Below are 15,813 nucleotides of genomic sequence, written 5' to 3' on the forward strand. Positions count from 1 at the left end.
ACAACATTGGACAGGAAAGTGGGAGTGAGATTCTGTTTCTGTTCCACGGACCATCTTGTATACCATCTTGTCTTGTTGAAGTGACCCAAGAGGGCGGAGCTAAGCACAACCGTGTGATGAATAAGACAATGATAGTTCCTTAATGCGCATTCTTCTCTGTACTTGTGTTCTGCTGTTATGCAACCAAAATGTTACAATGAACTTTCATGAAGTGACGCACAGTGGGAAAGGGTTAAGGTTGTAAGACGAACACACGGACAACTCCCAGCCCGAGATAGCAGCCTGTCAATCCCAAGGTAGCTACGTCTTAGAGCACACCCTGCTTTATGGTCTATTTTACTCTCAATGGGACCATCATTTAATAAATGAACATCATGCTGTATTGAAGAGTACTTGAAACTAGCGATTGAGACCATAAACAATGTTTACTGAGGTAATAAATCAATTGAGAAGTACGGCCATTTTCTCTTTGACATTATACAGTGAAACTTGTTTTTGCAACAAGAGGAGTCGCGCCCTGATGGCCATTTGAAATAATGCAAGTTTGAGGAGGACATTGGTTTCACTTTTCAGTCGCGGCCATCTGGCTCCATGCAGTTCTGTTCAGAGGGCACCGCCAACGAGTATTTTGTCTACCAATACACAGAAATACTGCCAAGAGAATATTGACATCCGTCTATTCACTGTCAAAACAAAGTTTATGCCAGTCCAATATCAATTTTCATATCAAGTTTCAGAGGGAAGTAGCACACACAAATGTTTAAAATGGACAAATGTATGCAGTATGACGTAATGACATATTAGATACTGAAACTCTGGGTCAAATAGCACTTAGCTATGTTTTTGAGTGCCACATTTGTGAGGATTATTGCGTCAGAAACGACCAGACAGTATGAAGGGTCTTCCAGTCAGAGACACTAACGGAATTGACCATTTATATCAAATGGTTGTAAGATTTGATTTGGCGGAAAAGGCTCTGCTCTTTGAGGGAGCTTTTAAAGAATTCAGGCAAGAAAGAAGACTGGGAAAGCTAATCCATCAACTCCCTAACAAAAACATACATGTACATGAGGTAAGTAATACCAAAATATGAAGTCCATGAGGAGGTTGGGAGCGTATCAGCTGAGGATAGTAAATAAAATCAGGTCAACATAGCTGTGCTATGCACCTGCATGAGTGAGATTTGCAGAGTTTTCTTCTAAAATGCTGCTAACTTGTTTACCTGGTTAAAGGTTATTCTCCTGAATTTTGTATTAACACTCCCTGTCCCTGCAAAACAGCCTGTCGTGGCTTCAGTAACAAGGAGGAGTTAACGTGGCAGTTTACTTCAACAGAACTGCTTGCCGGGTGGCAAAAAAGCTTGTTAATCTGGTCCAAGTGAGAAAAAGAGTGCCGCGAAAGCGCGCAAAAACGTACACACAAAACGCAGTACATACCATCAACACAGGAGGGCATGGCCCGGGTGGTGCCAGCGACCTGTCCGGGGAAGCAGGAACATTTGACAGTCTGAGATCTCTCCTCGATCTTGTTCTTGTTGCAGCAGCGATGGGCGGCGATCACCTCACACGTCCCCGCCTTCACATGCACTGGAATTCAGAGAGAAAGAGAGATTGTGTTCAATACACAAGGCTCATTTACACTAGTGTTTAATCCAACAAGTGATCGTGTCTCAAACATTAAGTGTGCAGACAGAGAGGGAAGGACAGACATTTTGGTATCAGAGTAGCGTGGTTCCAGACCATTAAATCGCTGCCCAGGTCTCCATTTTTTCAAAACGTCGTGGTGACACGTGTGGACCGAGGCAACTACACGGGTTGTAACAATTAAACCTCTAGATATAATGACACGTAAATGTACTTTGACAGGACAGATGTGTACGACACGGCCAAAGGACTGACAAAACAACCATCCCTTTGCCAAACAAAAAATGCCAACATGAACATGATGTCATACTGAAAAAACCACAGTTCATAATCAGAACTATCAAATTAGGAGTCTTTATTTATGCGCTGATATAAATAGAACAATGCACCCATGTAAAAATACATATTTGGCTTCCAAACACTTGCACATCGACACACAAATATAGCCAATCTGGAAGTGTTAGTTTCCTACTGCGTAGCTGCTAAGACACAGCTGCTCCTTTACTAAGAGGATCTGTATAGAAAATGCATGTTAAGTCTCTTGTGGCCCTTCTTTAATACACAGGGAATCAAATGGTTACCCACTAATTAAATGAGCAAAAAACAACCAATGGTTGTATCGAAAACAGTGATTTGATTGTACGGTAAAGCAATTCCAAGAGAGAATTCGCTTTAATACTAATGAAGCGTAGATGTAGGAAGCCCCTTCACGTCTTCTATAGCTACCTCTTTGTGTGCACATTTATACACACACACACACACACACACACACACTTCAATCACACAGCTGTGTGCTTAATTAACAACAAGTCCACCCGAGCACACAAGTCCCTTGAGTCAACTGAGAGAGAAGGAACAAAGAAATCATTTTTGAAGATTTGTCAACACATGGCTCTTTCATACTCGCCTTTCATCAAGTACATTAAAATGTCAAGGACAAACAATACACCTTGTCGAGAGCAGTGTGTGTGTGTGTGTGTGTGTGTGTATGTGTGTGTGTGTGTGTGTGTGTGTGTACGGCCGTCTGTTATGTACCCGCCATGTATACAACATGTAAACTAAAGCTGCTCGCCTTTGCATTTGTGTAGTGTTGTTGTCTACTGTATGTGTTGTGGGGTTGCAAAAGTCAAAGTCCGGTGTGTGCTTTTTGATTTTTTTTACACAGTCGTTAGAAGTTTCTTCTATTTCCATTACAAAAGAGTCTGCACATAATACAACAAAGGGTGCACACTGAGTGGCAATGAAAACCGCGGCAGAAAACAATGACGCTGTTCTGTTCAAAGAGTATTTAAAAGTGAGGCAAGCCAAACTAAAAGACAGAGTATGAATGTGTGTAACAGGCTAACAGAGATTTGAAAAGTTCTTAATTTGCCCCGTTAATGAGAAAAAGACAAAGAAGCAATCCTGCAAAGCCCAGTCCAATTAACATCTCAGTGAAAAGCACAGTATAATATCTCGCCCACTGTGTGTCTGCCTCTCATCGCTTTTTCATGTCCTCTTATTTCTCTTTTTGATCTACTCGCACTGGTTTGGGATGATGGCTGATTGATCTGTCCATCTGTCAGTCTATCAGTCAAATACTTTGATCCACGGAAGGATATCTCATCACACAATTTGCCACACAATTTGGTGTCAATATTAATGGGCCCCAGAGAATGAACGCTACAGTGAGATGAGTGCCTCACCTTTTGCTTTATCATAAACCATCAGGCAGAGTTTCATTTGGATCCAGGAAATATCCACGACCGCAGCGTTCCTCTAACTTCCTGCCTCGGGTCACGCGGTGAACTGTATTTCCTCATCGTAGTGGCCCTTTTTTCTATTCAAACACACCAGGTCACACTTTCATGATCCCCACAAGATCTTGGTTTTACATGACTTTTACTTAAACGCCGACTTGTCAAGTTTTAACTATAAATAATTAAAGAAAAAATAAATAATTGCTTTTGCTTTGATGATATTTTGGCTTCCTTTATGCCACTCTTAAACCAATATGTCTACTTTCAGTGAGAAATGGCATAATCTAGCATGCTAACAGTTATACTTTTAACCCCAAATAGCTGCTTGCAAACTAGTAAACACCCAAACTACACATGTTACTGCTGCTTTTGTTGGTTAGCCTCGTGGCCCTGAAGGATTTATATAATGGCTTTATGTTGGTTGTATTTGTGACAGGGAAATGGATCACTAAAATCGTGTGTACGTGTGTACAGTGTTTAGTGTAATCTCTAAATACGCTCTGTAATACAGGAAGTATGAGGCTGTGCTGTGCTAAGATGTTAATAATGACCAATCTGCCAAATAGTGAGTCAGGCAGGGACTCACAGACTCCAATAAACTCTGATAAATACTCCGCTAAATTAGGCATTACTCACCACATGACATTTGCACACAAAATACACACACAAAAACATATTTTTATACCTCTGTTTGTGAATTAGTTGTAAACACTCAGAGGTATTACAACTCTCTCTCTCTCTCTCTCTCTCTCTCTCTCTCTCTCTCTCTCTCTCTCTCTCTCTCTCTCTCTCTCTCTCTCTCTCAGAGACTACTGATGCTAAACTACACTTAAAAACCATTCAGTTCCTTTTAATTGGTGCGACTGCAACTCTCTTTCTATTTCATAAATGGCGTCTATCTTACTTTGCAATCTCTCTTCCACTTCAGCTAACCATTTCTGCTCTCCTCTATTCTCCTCCTCATCTTCTCCTACTGCGATTTCATAAATGACCCCTCGTTTCGCAATCTCTCTTAGCCACTCCAGCACACAATTTTTTCTTTGGCTCTCTCTTGCTCTTAGCTCTCTTGCACAGCAAACTCAGCAGGGTAGGAAACCATTATACTCAATCACAAGCCCTTAATCAGAGAATTTTAACACTTTCTATGTGTTTGCCCTCTCTTGCAGTGTCTATTTTTCACTGTGTCGATGTCTCTCCCCCTCTCTAAGCTCCCTCCCATCTCTCTTCATGGCACAGGGACTTGTTATCCCTGTCTCTCTTAACACAGCAGTGGCTGTTAACCCCATTTGCTAAAGATGACGCGCTACTGTCAGACTAACAGATGGACAGATTGCCCTGTGTGTGTGTGTGTGTGTGTGTGTGTGTGTGTGTGTGTGTGTGTGTGTGTGTGTGTGTGTGTGTGTGTGTGTGTGTGTGTGTGTGGTTTTACTGACACACGCAAAGCACCAAGATAGCTCTCCTGGTCCCAGCGGGGCACTTCTTTTAAATGTCATTCCCACCACTGGGGGCCTGTGCCTCTCCCAGGGACACACACACACACACGCACACACACACACACACACACACCTTGCGCCATCCACCTTTACTGTAACCCTCCTCTGCCAAATGAGCCTCACCACTAGAGCTTTACTCTTCATACCCATAAGCAGCCATATAGAGACTGGACAGTATGCAAGGAGCCACTATGTCACTAGTCAACAGTTCCACATATTTGGTGAGAATGTGCTGATGGATTTTGCTCTACCACTTTCTAGTCTGACTTGGTACTAAGCCTATATGGTTCACAGCTCTGCTAGCAGCCTGCTCCTCTCATTGTTGTGTTTTCTCTCCCGCCAGTTGCATCGATAAGCAATAAGGAAGAAAATCCCAAATATATTCTGACTGATGCGAATGTGTAAGTGTTATAGGCGCTCTCTGTCGGAATATGTGGAGAAATGTGTTGGTCATGTGTTCTATGGGGAGCTTTCCTGACTATGAATGAAAACGCTGTTAGTGATGTTGACGTAACCTCCTGTTAGTGTGTGAGTGAGCCAAGAGCCCAGTCGAGCCCACCAATAGAAACTCCTGTCTCATTCAGAAGCGCATGCTCCGCCCACTACGTCCAAAACTCAACTTGCAATTTTTGGGATTGAGAGCACAGGGTTTTTTTTTTAGAGCTTTTTTTTTTAGAGAGCATATATTTTTTTGGAGAGTGTATTTTTTTTTTTTTTTTTTTGAGAGCTATTTTTTTTAGAGCAAAGATTTTTGAATTGAGAGCAAAGATTTGGAACCATTTAAGTTATCATTTATTGTTTAGGTATTTGTTTTGTCTGAATGTATATTTAAAAAAAAAAACGCTTGCCAGTTGGGCGAGTGAAAATATACAATATGCCAAAAAGAATTACCTGAACTTGTGGCAAAACCTAAATAAGTCAAAATATTGCTTCAAATGACAAAATGTATCCATGGTGCATATAGATGGTGCACCATATTAATCACATATTTAGTATGTATAAATATTTAAGTATGTCCCCAAGGCCCATCGTGTTCTTTTCACAAAGAGCATATTTTGAAATGGAAATTCACTTCAGACTGCCAAATTAATTAGATTACAATGTACGATTCTCATGATTCTCATGCATGTGTGTGTGCGCGTGTGTGTGTGTGTGTCTGTGTGTGTGTGTGTGTGTGTGTGTGTGCTTATCAGTGCATGTACGTCCATGCATTTGTGTTAATAATTAGATTACATTGGCCTCTGAGATGGCACCGTTCGTTATGAATCGTAAACACAGAGTAAATTAAAATTCTGTTTAAGAGCCTGCCAAGAAAATTAGCATTGAGAGAAAGGGACGCACACACACTCAGCCACTATTTTTTCCCTCAACCCTGTTTCCTATTCTCCCTAAAAGCTTTCTGCATTTCTACAAGTCCATCCCACCTCTCTTCTCATCTACTGCCATATCACTTCTATATATATATAAATTATTTTTAGATATAAACTAATTATCCATCCTATATGGTGTGTCTCTCATATTGTGTGTGAGTGTGTGTGTGTGTGTTGTTTGGATGACGAGGCTGATCAATGACAACCCCCAGAGAAGCTTCACACACTAACGTGTCTCTGTTATTATAACCCTTGAGCACAAGCACAACACATATTCCACATATTCCAAGTTCAGTACATCTAAGTATGTGCAATATGTCTACACCTTTAGAAGCTTTTTTTCTTTGTTTTACAAAAGGTTTTAACTTAAGTAGAATTTATTTTATTTAATCTTTGAAATATAATTTAGGCAAAATTAAAATAAACTGCAGATTTAAAAATGGGCTAACTATGATCTATTCTCTACCTATAGACCTGTTTTAAAGGACCAACATTTGAAACCATCAAAGCAAGTTATTAGTTAGGTATATCTTCTTTCTCTTCTCAGACGTGTCATTATTACATGACACTTTGACAACATTATCCTTGTTAAATTCATGCCAATATATCAGATGTAATAAAATAATGTAATTGTAAAAACTAATAAATACGCATTGAAAAAATGTATAATAGGAATAAAAAGGAAAAAGTCCTGCAATAGTTATGGTTTAATCAAGTATTTAGGTTAGATTAGGAAAACGTCATGGTTTGGGTTTCTGGTGCTGATTGCAGGTTGTGTACTTTGGGATTTCTAGAGCTTTTTTATTGACAATAGTTGCCGGCTGTGGCTAAAAAAAAAAATGCTGAGAATAAACCAAAATAAAAAAGTTACCGCTGGACAGATAGACAATGAGCTGAAAAGATACAGATTTGAGTAATTCTCTATTGTGTGTTTACTACGAGTGTCCCTGTCACATTATAATTTGATGCATTATAAAAACATTGATCATGGTTAAAATAATAGCTGTTTGGTCAAGGTTAGGTGGGCATCCTTAAAAGAGGAGAAATCTGGAAGCAAATAGTACAACAGAAGCAAGTAAATGACCACAAAAAGACTTAAGATAATTGCATTCATTGACCAAAATTATTCATTTAGTGAATGTGAAGGAAAGCTGAAGTAGCTGAACAATGTGATATCCAGCATTTGTGTGTCAAAAGTGTTGAAGTCAATCAAAAACAAGCCACAGCACTGCCTCTGCTCGAGGAGGTGAGTGCATACTGCAAGTAGAAGCCGCTCCACACAGCACAGTGAAGCACGCCGCCTGTCATCACACACCTTCCCTCAGCGCAGCGACCCTGAAGGAGTGACTGACCACAATTGGAAACTGTTTCCTTACCGTGTGACAATGTGACACAAATAGGGAGTGAAAGGGAGAGAAAGAAACACTGGCTCATTGCATTTAGTTTCCGCAAGGGGAAACTAAATGCCGTGGACGTCCACACTGAGAGGATCGTCGCTGTCAGAGAATATGCCAGAAATCCTCCAACCCATTTAGAAACATTTGTCAGCTTGCACAGAAAACAAAATCCGCCTCAAATACCGGTCTAACTAATTGAATTACCTCCCCTGTCACTGCTCCTGTCTCTTGTTCACCCTAAACAAGTGACAATTGTGTCATTAAGGACGTGACGAGCTGCCTGCCGAACCACTCCATCTGTAAAACGCTCCGCCACCACCACCCACCCTTCCCTCTACTATCATCTTCACTGATATGACACCAGCTTGTGCCAGATTGTCTCTGACTCCCCCAAAACCACGCCTCTGGTTCTCCGTCACAGATCTCCATGCAGTTTTAATGCAGCACTATCTCTCCCACACCACCACCACAGTCCCCCTCCTACATCATACAATATTTCAGTTCAAGCAATAGGACGGGCCTGGTGACACACGGCATGTCATGAAAGAGCAGCGACCGCGTTCCCACCATCGCTACACCAGCCCACAGCACACGAGTTATACTAATCTGCGCTCCCGGCGAGATATTAAGGCGGTGAATTGGGTATAAATTGTTAATATGCTCGGATGTATTAACACAGCATTACCACTCTGGCATTAACCTGTGGCGGCATGTCTGCGCGTTTGTGCTCGCGCATGAGGCCCTCATGTTTTAAGCCGTGTTAATTGTTAACTGTGGACTGGAGGTGACATTTCACGAGCCCTTGGGGGATGTCCAGGTCTCCGTCTGTATTGCGGTCTCCCTTTTTCCCCTCCCACGCTCTCCCTGAATTCAGAAACCTATCCAGCCACGGGAGTATTTACATCTTCTCTCCCCTCCCACATTTTCTAATGTGCGTAGTTGTGGGGGAGCTCGGAGCCATGCCTCTTTGCATTTCTCCGACTGAAGCTGGTGACTCTCTCTTTCTTTCTCTGCCTTTCAGTCTCTGTTCTCTCTGTCTCTGTGTCATTCTGGCAAACCAGTATAGACACAGAAACACAATGATTGAGCTCCGTCCAAACAACACCCCCTCCTCCAGGTTTCTCTTTGTCAGTCAGCGAACAGAGAGGAGCAGCAAGATCTATAGCACCGCCGCCATGTTGATGATGATTTCATTCTGTCGGAATTCTTTGCCTGTCAAAGGAATGAGGACGGACACTCGTAAACGTCAAGCTCTCTGTATTTCACTTTAACAGGTTGCCACGTGTTTGTGTGCTTGACTGTATGTGTGTGAGTTATGGCCGTTGTTTATGTCACTCTGTTGTACAGGCGTCCTTTCACAGATCAAGATAAATGGCTCTGCTACCACCATGTTTACTCTTTGTGAGAGACCGGGCAGTTGCATATCATGTTACCCCAACACAGCATCAGTTAACTGCGACACGTTCTCATTTCGACTCGTTACATATGTAAAACGTAAACAATGTTGACTGGATAACATGTCACATACATCACTAATGGAACTTAGGCTCGAATAGGCTCTCTTACGCCTGTGTCGTGGATGAAACTCCTTTGTTGATTTGGTTTACGTTGTACTACTTGAAAGCCCTCGTGCTTCTCATATGGACGATATAGCGGGCCGTGTGCGTGGGTATCAGACGCCGAGGGGCGTGACCTAGCGATTTCCTTATTTTGTGATTTTCACAGCTTCTTTGGACACAGAGTGAAATGATCCATAATGTGGTTCGCTGGAACAAAATATCTGATTCCTTTGTGACGCAAAGACAAAGGATGATGATGATACGCTGGTGATCATTTTAAAAGCTTGAAAACTCTTTGCATGTATTTTTTGCTTTGAACAAAGACCCCACAAGCAGTCACCAAACCTCCAGCATCAGATGTTTAAGGAGGATGCATGGAAGGCCTTCACGTGCCACTTTCCACTGTGAACAAGCACCTAGAAAAGTAAAAGAAAATATGGCAAATCACTTTCCTAGGCAGCCACTGACAACCTTCTCAAGGATGGAACTGATGCACAAATACAGCTGCTGCTACATTTTTGAACTCGTGGACGATGCAAGTCATGGTCGTTGTATTAACCCTTTATCCATGGCGGCACCCTTACACCTCTCATTCATTGATGCACTTGATAATTTTTGATATGTTCATAATTCAATATTCAATGCAATGTGATTTTTTTTTATTTTACTCTTTTCTCATATTCATGAAATCAAACTAACTTATTCTACTGAAAGTATGTGATCAAAAGATAATCCAAATTAAGCTTGAGCGTGAATTCAGACAGGAAGACCAAGCCCTCACGCTACGCTCGTATAGGTCTACTACTACGAATCATTCACTTTGTCTCCTGATTGAACTGCCTTCCCTGGCATCTTAGAGGAGAACAAGTTAAGATATGTTTCGCCTGGTTAGTCAAAATTGCGGTCATACATGAACTGTGCTGCCCATTGACTCAACACCTTAACAATTCATTGCCAATTTCTGTCCCTAATGTTCAATCACACGTGTAAAGATTGAGCACATTTGGTGTCATTCGTAAAGCTCATGCAAGCCTTCACTGTAGACACACATGCATCATTGCATTATCCTCTTCAAAGGATACGTTCGTAAAACATTTATGTTTAATATCATATGAACAAACAACTTAATGCTCACCCTTAATCATGTTGGATTATAATTACTCAATCAATTTCTTTGATAAAGGTGCTTAGTTCATATTTGAAATGGCTTCATTGGTCATTGAACACTGACAGGTGATCTGATGAGCTCAGTGATTGGTGCATTAAGCCCATCTCATCTAAAGGCCTCTCTTCCATTGCGTCAGCACTTTCTCTCCAGCTGCATTCATCAGGACAGATCATTACATCCTTCCACTCCTCTCCTCTCTTGCCTCACTCTCTCATCCCATCCCTCACCAGTAACTGAAAGGAACACCCTGGTGTGTCTGAGGCTGGCTGGCAGCGGAGCCAGAGGTGTAAAGATATAAAGAGAGAGGGAGCAAGATGAAGGCAAAGAGATGGAATGAGAAAATGAGAGAGGAAGAAGGGAAAAAGCAGAGCCTGATCTGACTGTAAATGGTGTGAAAGAAGAGGAGAGTTTGTGTTAGAGGAGTGGTTAGTCCTTGTTATGGCTCTGTGGGAAGGAAACTGAATAACCACCATCGTAGGGCTATTAGCACGCAGCAGGATAACACTTAAGCCATAAGTCTGTCTGCTGCAACATTCAAAATTACCCCAGAAACTTAGTGTAGAGAAGCACCGACTGTGCATCAGTGCCATTTTCTAAAATTAATTTGGGCCTTTGTGTTCTGCATATTGCATATTCATCTTTTAAATGAAAAATCCGTCCGTGAAACTTATTGTTTTGACATTCCACAAGACTACTAAACTACGATACGATATGTTTTATTAATTAAGCGGATCATTGTTAATTACAGAAAGCTGCATTTTTATATTTTGCCCTAATTTTCTTCACATTCACAGGCTTTGAATGTTTGCATTGGCATCCGTGGATATATTGTAATTACTATCCAAAAGCATTTGCAATGCACCCACAAATGTTTTCTTTTTTCTAAATTCATTTAAATATCTCTGTTTTGCTTCTGGTCACATCATTCATTTTGAGTTCAACCTGTTGAACTTTTACAAACCTAATTGTGAGGCTTTGTAACCAGTTTGAGATACTGTGCATCCGTCTTAAATATCATCAGGGGCAAAATGGGAACCTAGCTGCTTGTCCCAGTTTGAACATCGTTTTGAAAAGAAACAAAAGTACTTCGTGAGGTTTCAGAAAAGATCATGATTTGGGTTAAACAGTAACTTTGCTTTCCAGTCTTGTTTGCTTTTTGCCACAACGCAAGTAGATTTTGTAAAGCAAATCTGCTATGACCTCTCCATAATAATGTTTTTTCATCTGTGGTTATATTTGAAATACTTTCAGTGATTGGCTTGCTTTGTCAATCAAGCAGCACCATTCACCATCTTTTTCCAGTATCCTCACACCCACAATCCCACACACAATTTCACTTATTCCCTGATTAGACCTCTTCTCGGGAATGTGGAGGCGTTTACAAATTGCACTTGATTGACTTCCTTATTCTCCAGTTCTTTCTTGCTCCCATCGACCATTTTGACATGGCATAGCAGTAAAAGCACAGGGGATGAAACTGAAATAGCCACGTTCCATTTAGGTGAGCCACTTCAAGGGTCCTGGTGGTGTTCAGAGGTTTTCAAAGTGTGGTCTGTGCACCTGCAGCGGTCTTTGAGGGTGCTCTAGATGGTTCCCAGTAAAAAAGGAAATAATTTGATTTCTCTATTGCATCCAAAAGCAAAATAAAGGACTATTTTGATCTTAGGTTTCATACACCTTAATCAAACTATAACAAAACTCCTGGTGGTCTAATTTGTATTAGTTGTAGGGTCTTTGACGCACAAAAGGTTAAGGAACCACTGCGCTAGTTCAATGGTATGGCGTATTTGAACATTTAATGGAACAGAGACAACATCAACAAATTCAGTCTTACCTGCTTTTCCTGCTATTTAAGCCTTAAAAAAAGGTTTATCTTGGAAGGGCAACGCATACTTTTATCATTGGTATCAGTATGTAGACATCACATCACTTCTTGACCTCTAATTAGAGGTCTAATTAGCCACGGTGATTGAAAACACCTGTGTAGATGTGCAGGGGCTTTTAAGGCCCCTCACAACGTCGGAGGATTGAAACATTTAGTTTTTTGTTTTAGGAAATCACACCAAAGCTGTAGCAGCACAGCAGATATTCTGTATTTGCTTCGGGCAGCTTGTATAATTCACTGTCGAGCCAAAAGGGGAGATATTAAAGAACTCAGTGGCAGAGTTTCACTGTCAGACCAAACAACTACATAAATATAAAAGCACTCACACATTTCAAGATTTCTTCTGTTGTCTGAACAACAACATTTGTGTTTATTTTTCTGGAAGGTACAATCACAAAGTGGGCTAAATAAAATGTGTGAGTGGTGAGTTCTGGTCAAAGTGAGGCTCAGAAGAGCAGAGCTGCTCTTCCTCCGCAACGAAAGGAGTGTGAACGTAAATCATGATCATCCTCCTTTATGATACATTGCACAGTTCAAAGCAGCCCACACAATCCTTAAAGGAATGGCTTCTACAGTAATCTTTGTGTAAAGAGGTGGCTGTACAGTCCATGTCAAATTAATTTCCATGACCGTCTTCCACACAGTCTTGTATTCTTTGTCACTGAGTACTGTATGTGCTGCTGAAGCCCACTTTAGTACAGAAATACACACACAAGACACGTGCACAATGTCAAATGTCCAAAAGGAATCCCAGTTATTTCCGGAACATCTCCCTCTTAGATGAAAAATAGAAGAATTTCTATTAATCTGAACCAAAATAGGCATAAAACGCTCAGTGAGGGATTGAGTGATTTGTACTTTAATGCAGCCCGCAGAGTATTTACAGTGGTGTTCTGCAAGGATTAGTTGTGTGAGAGGATTAGTGAAGCTGCATTACTGCTGTTTTATTTAACTCACAACAGCGAAAGACGAAAAATAAAAGCCTCTTAACAACATTTAGGCAACATGAGGGGCCAGGCGGGACATTTAGACAAACATGTTTGTGTCCTCCTAAAAGACCTGTGCTGGAAAGGGATGTGCAAAAACACACACTTACTCACACACTAAACTTCCTGTGCTTAATCTTTAATCTAGTAATCTGCTGAAAGTTGCCCTGTGCAGCATATGTTATGCAAAGAAACACTGTGTCATATCAGTTAAGGCGATGATGCTGGTGAGAATGCAGCATATGCAGATACTGGCAGGATCAACAGAGTGGGAAACTCACCGAGAGAGGAGAGGATTAATGCAAAAAGACTGGCAGAGAGGGAGATGGTGAAAGAGAGAGATTTGCAGAGGCAGCACATTATCTCTCTCTCTCTCTCTCTCTCTCTCTCTCTCTCTCTCTCTCTCTCTCTCTCTCTCTCTCTCTCTCTCTCTCTCTCTCTCTCTCTCTCTCTGCCCCACACTCTCTTCCCTTGCATCAGCATTGATCACAGTACATCAGTAAAGTAAAGAGCACCCCATCCATCAGTGCATTGCTCTGGAGCTGCTGTAGAGAATACTAAAGCTGCTCAGTGCACAAAGAAGCACAATCATATGCATACTGTGTGCTAGATAACTTAAGCAGTAAACCCACCACAATAGAGGCCCAGCTAATTCACTCGAATACGACATTGAAGACCACACTCTGGGTAACAAAGCCAAACCAAATTGCAACATTTTTCCCAATTATATTTTTTTTGAAGCAATCATGACTGGTGTCGATTTGACATTGAACTTTGGGTTCAGCCATATTTGGGCTCAGATTTGGTATTTATTGTATTTTCTAGTGTTTCCATTTTACAATTTTTTGTAAAATTGAGAAAGTCCATTATCTCTGCTTGAACCTGCTTGATTGTTTTGTAAAATAAAGGTATATGAACATATATGGCTACAGTTTTCCTGCCGACATTGTGTATAAAGGATGTTCCTGTATAGGATAATATGTACTATGCATTATTCACGTAGTGCCAAGTGTGCCAGCTCTACTGGGAACACCCAGAAATCAGGCTAGTCTGCTTTAGATACAGCCAACAAAAGACAGGCAACACTTGAGATCCCTAAAGAAAGACTCTTACTGGTTATGATACACAATGTAATTTCACTAATCCGTCCAAATTATTCTTGTGTACAAATATACATTTGGCCGAGAAAACAAAAGCTTTTAATGGATTCCTGCCTCTCCTCAAAGCCTGTCTAAAAAATCCTAAATGGTTCAAAAGGTAACATCCAGCCTTGGTTTCCCTGCCAAACATCTGGTCATTTGCAGAATCTCTTGAGTGTGCATCAGAAACTGTGTATATTGTGAATGAAATAGGAGGGAAACGGGGTCAATTGGCCCCAAAGGAGGCCGAGCGAAAAGGCTTTGATGTGCAAACTTGACTTTTCGCAAATTATACAACATTATTCACTATGTTTATCAATGCATATTTTACATGACAAATAATAAACAATAACTGAATTAATGGAATATACACCTCTACAATGTTTTTTTTTACTTTATGTTTTGCAATGCTTATTGGTTTGAATATAAAATTGCATGTGAGCAGAAATAAGCCCTGTGTTAGCTCTATAATTCAATATACTCCCTCTTATCCTGTACAGATTGTGAAGTCCATTAAGCCAAATATGAACTAATTATCAGCTTACTTGGACACTACTGATCACTTTCATATAAGGCTGCTTAAGATCAAGTCCTCTCGCCATTTTACACGAGCAAACTCAAAGTCAGCTGGCCTTTTGATCGTCGTAGCGAACTACGATGCAGCAAATTTACAACCGAGCTAAATGTGTTCAAGTCACAACAGCACAAAAGCATTTAACACTGTGATAAATGACGCCAATAGTTAGTATAGCTTAATATATAGCTTACAGTTTTTGTGAAATATGCAATTAACTAAATTAACTGGCCTTTTTCTTTAAGTTGTATTTAGTTTGGTTTGTATTTTTTTCTCTGGGAGTTTCAACCCAGTGCAATTCAAATACCACAGCGAGGAACTTTCCTTGATAGTTTGAGCTCAACACTGTTGTTTTCTATCTGAGTGATGCAATGAACCAACAACCTTCAAGTCCCAAAATAAGGTTCCCTGCCTGGTCATCCTTGACTCTAATAAAGGGAAATGGTATGTATTGGTTATACATATTTCAGAGCATCTCCCCCGTTCTTGCCAAGAGATCAATTGAAAGAGTGATTCCCATCGCAATGTGACTTTCATGTAAAATAAAAGCCTAAAGAATTGCAGACACAGAATTTAATATTCAAATGCATGTATCCGTAAGACTGTTACTATGAATACCAAAGGCGAGTATTGTACAAACACATGAGAACAAAACTGCTGCGCCACCCACCAGGCAAATTCCTCTGGAGGACAAATTGAAAATTGAATCATAAACTATAAAGAGCCAAGGTTGAGTTCAGCTGCGGAAGAAAAGAGACTCGAGATGGAGGTGGGGAGGAGAAAAGAAAGAAAGGCTGCATTAAATAAAAGTTCACTCTTTCTCTTTTGCCCCTCCAGAAATTCACGCTGTGCTACCTGAT

General features: G+C 40.8%; 1 protein-coding gene across 1 annotated transcript in view; it reads right to left on the minus strand.

The window, feature by feature from the left end:
• Positions 1–15,813, minus strand: part of LOC137800557 (chemokine-like protein TAFA-2) — a 59,273-nt gene that overhangs the window by 6,466 nt on the left and 36,994 nt on the right. Inside the window, exon 3 of the mRNA XM_068597799.1 lies at positions 1,437–1,586. Coding sequence (XP_068453900.1) covers positions 1,437–1,586 — 150 coding nt within the window. The remainder of the gene's footprint in view (positions 1–1,436; positions 1,587–15,813) is intronic.

The sequence above is a fragment of the Clinocottus analis genome, unplaced genomic scaffold, assembly GCF_023055335.1.
Source record: "Clinocottus analis isolate CAN_PGR_092001 unplaced genomic scaffold, fCliAna1.0.p SCAF_4, whole genome shotgun sequence".
In the NCBI taxonomy this organism is placed as follows: domain Eukaryota; kingdom Metazoa; phylum Chordata; class Actinopteri; order Perciformes; family Cottidae; genus Clinocottus; species Clinocottus analis.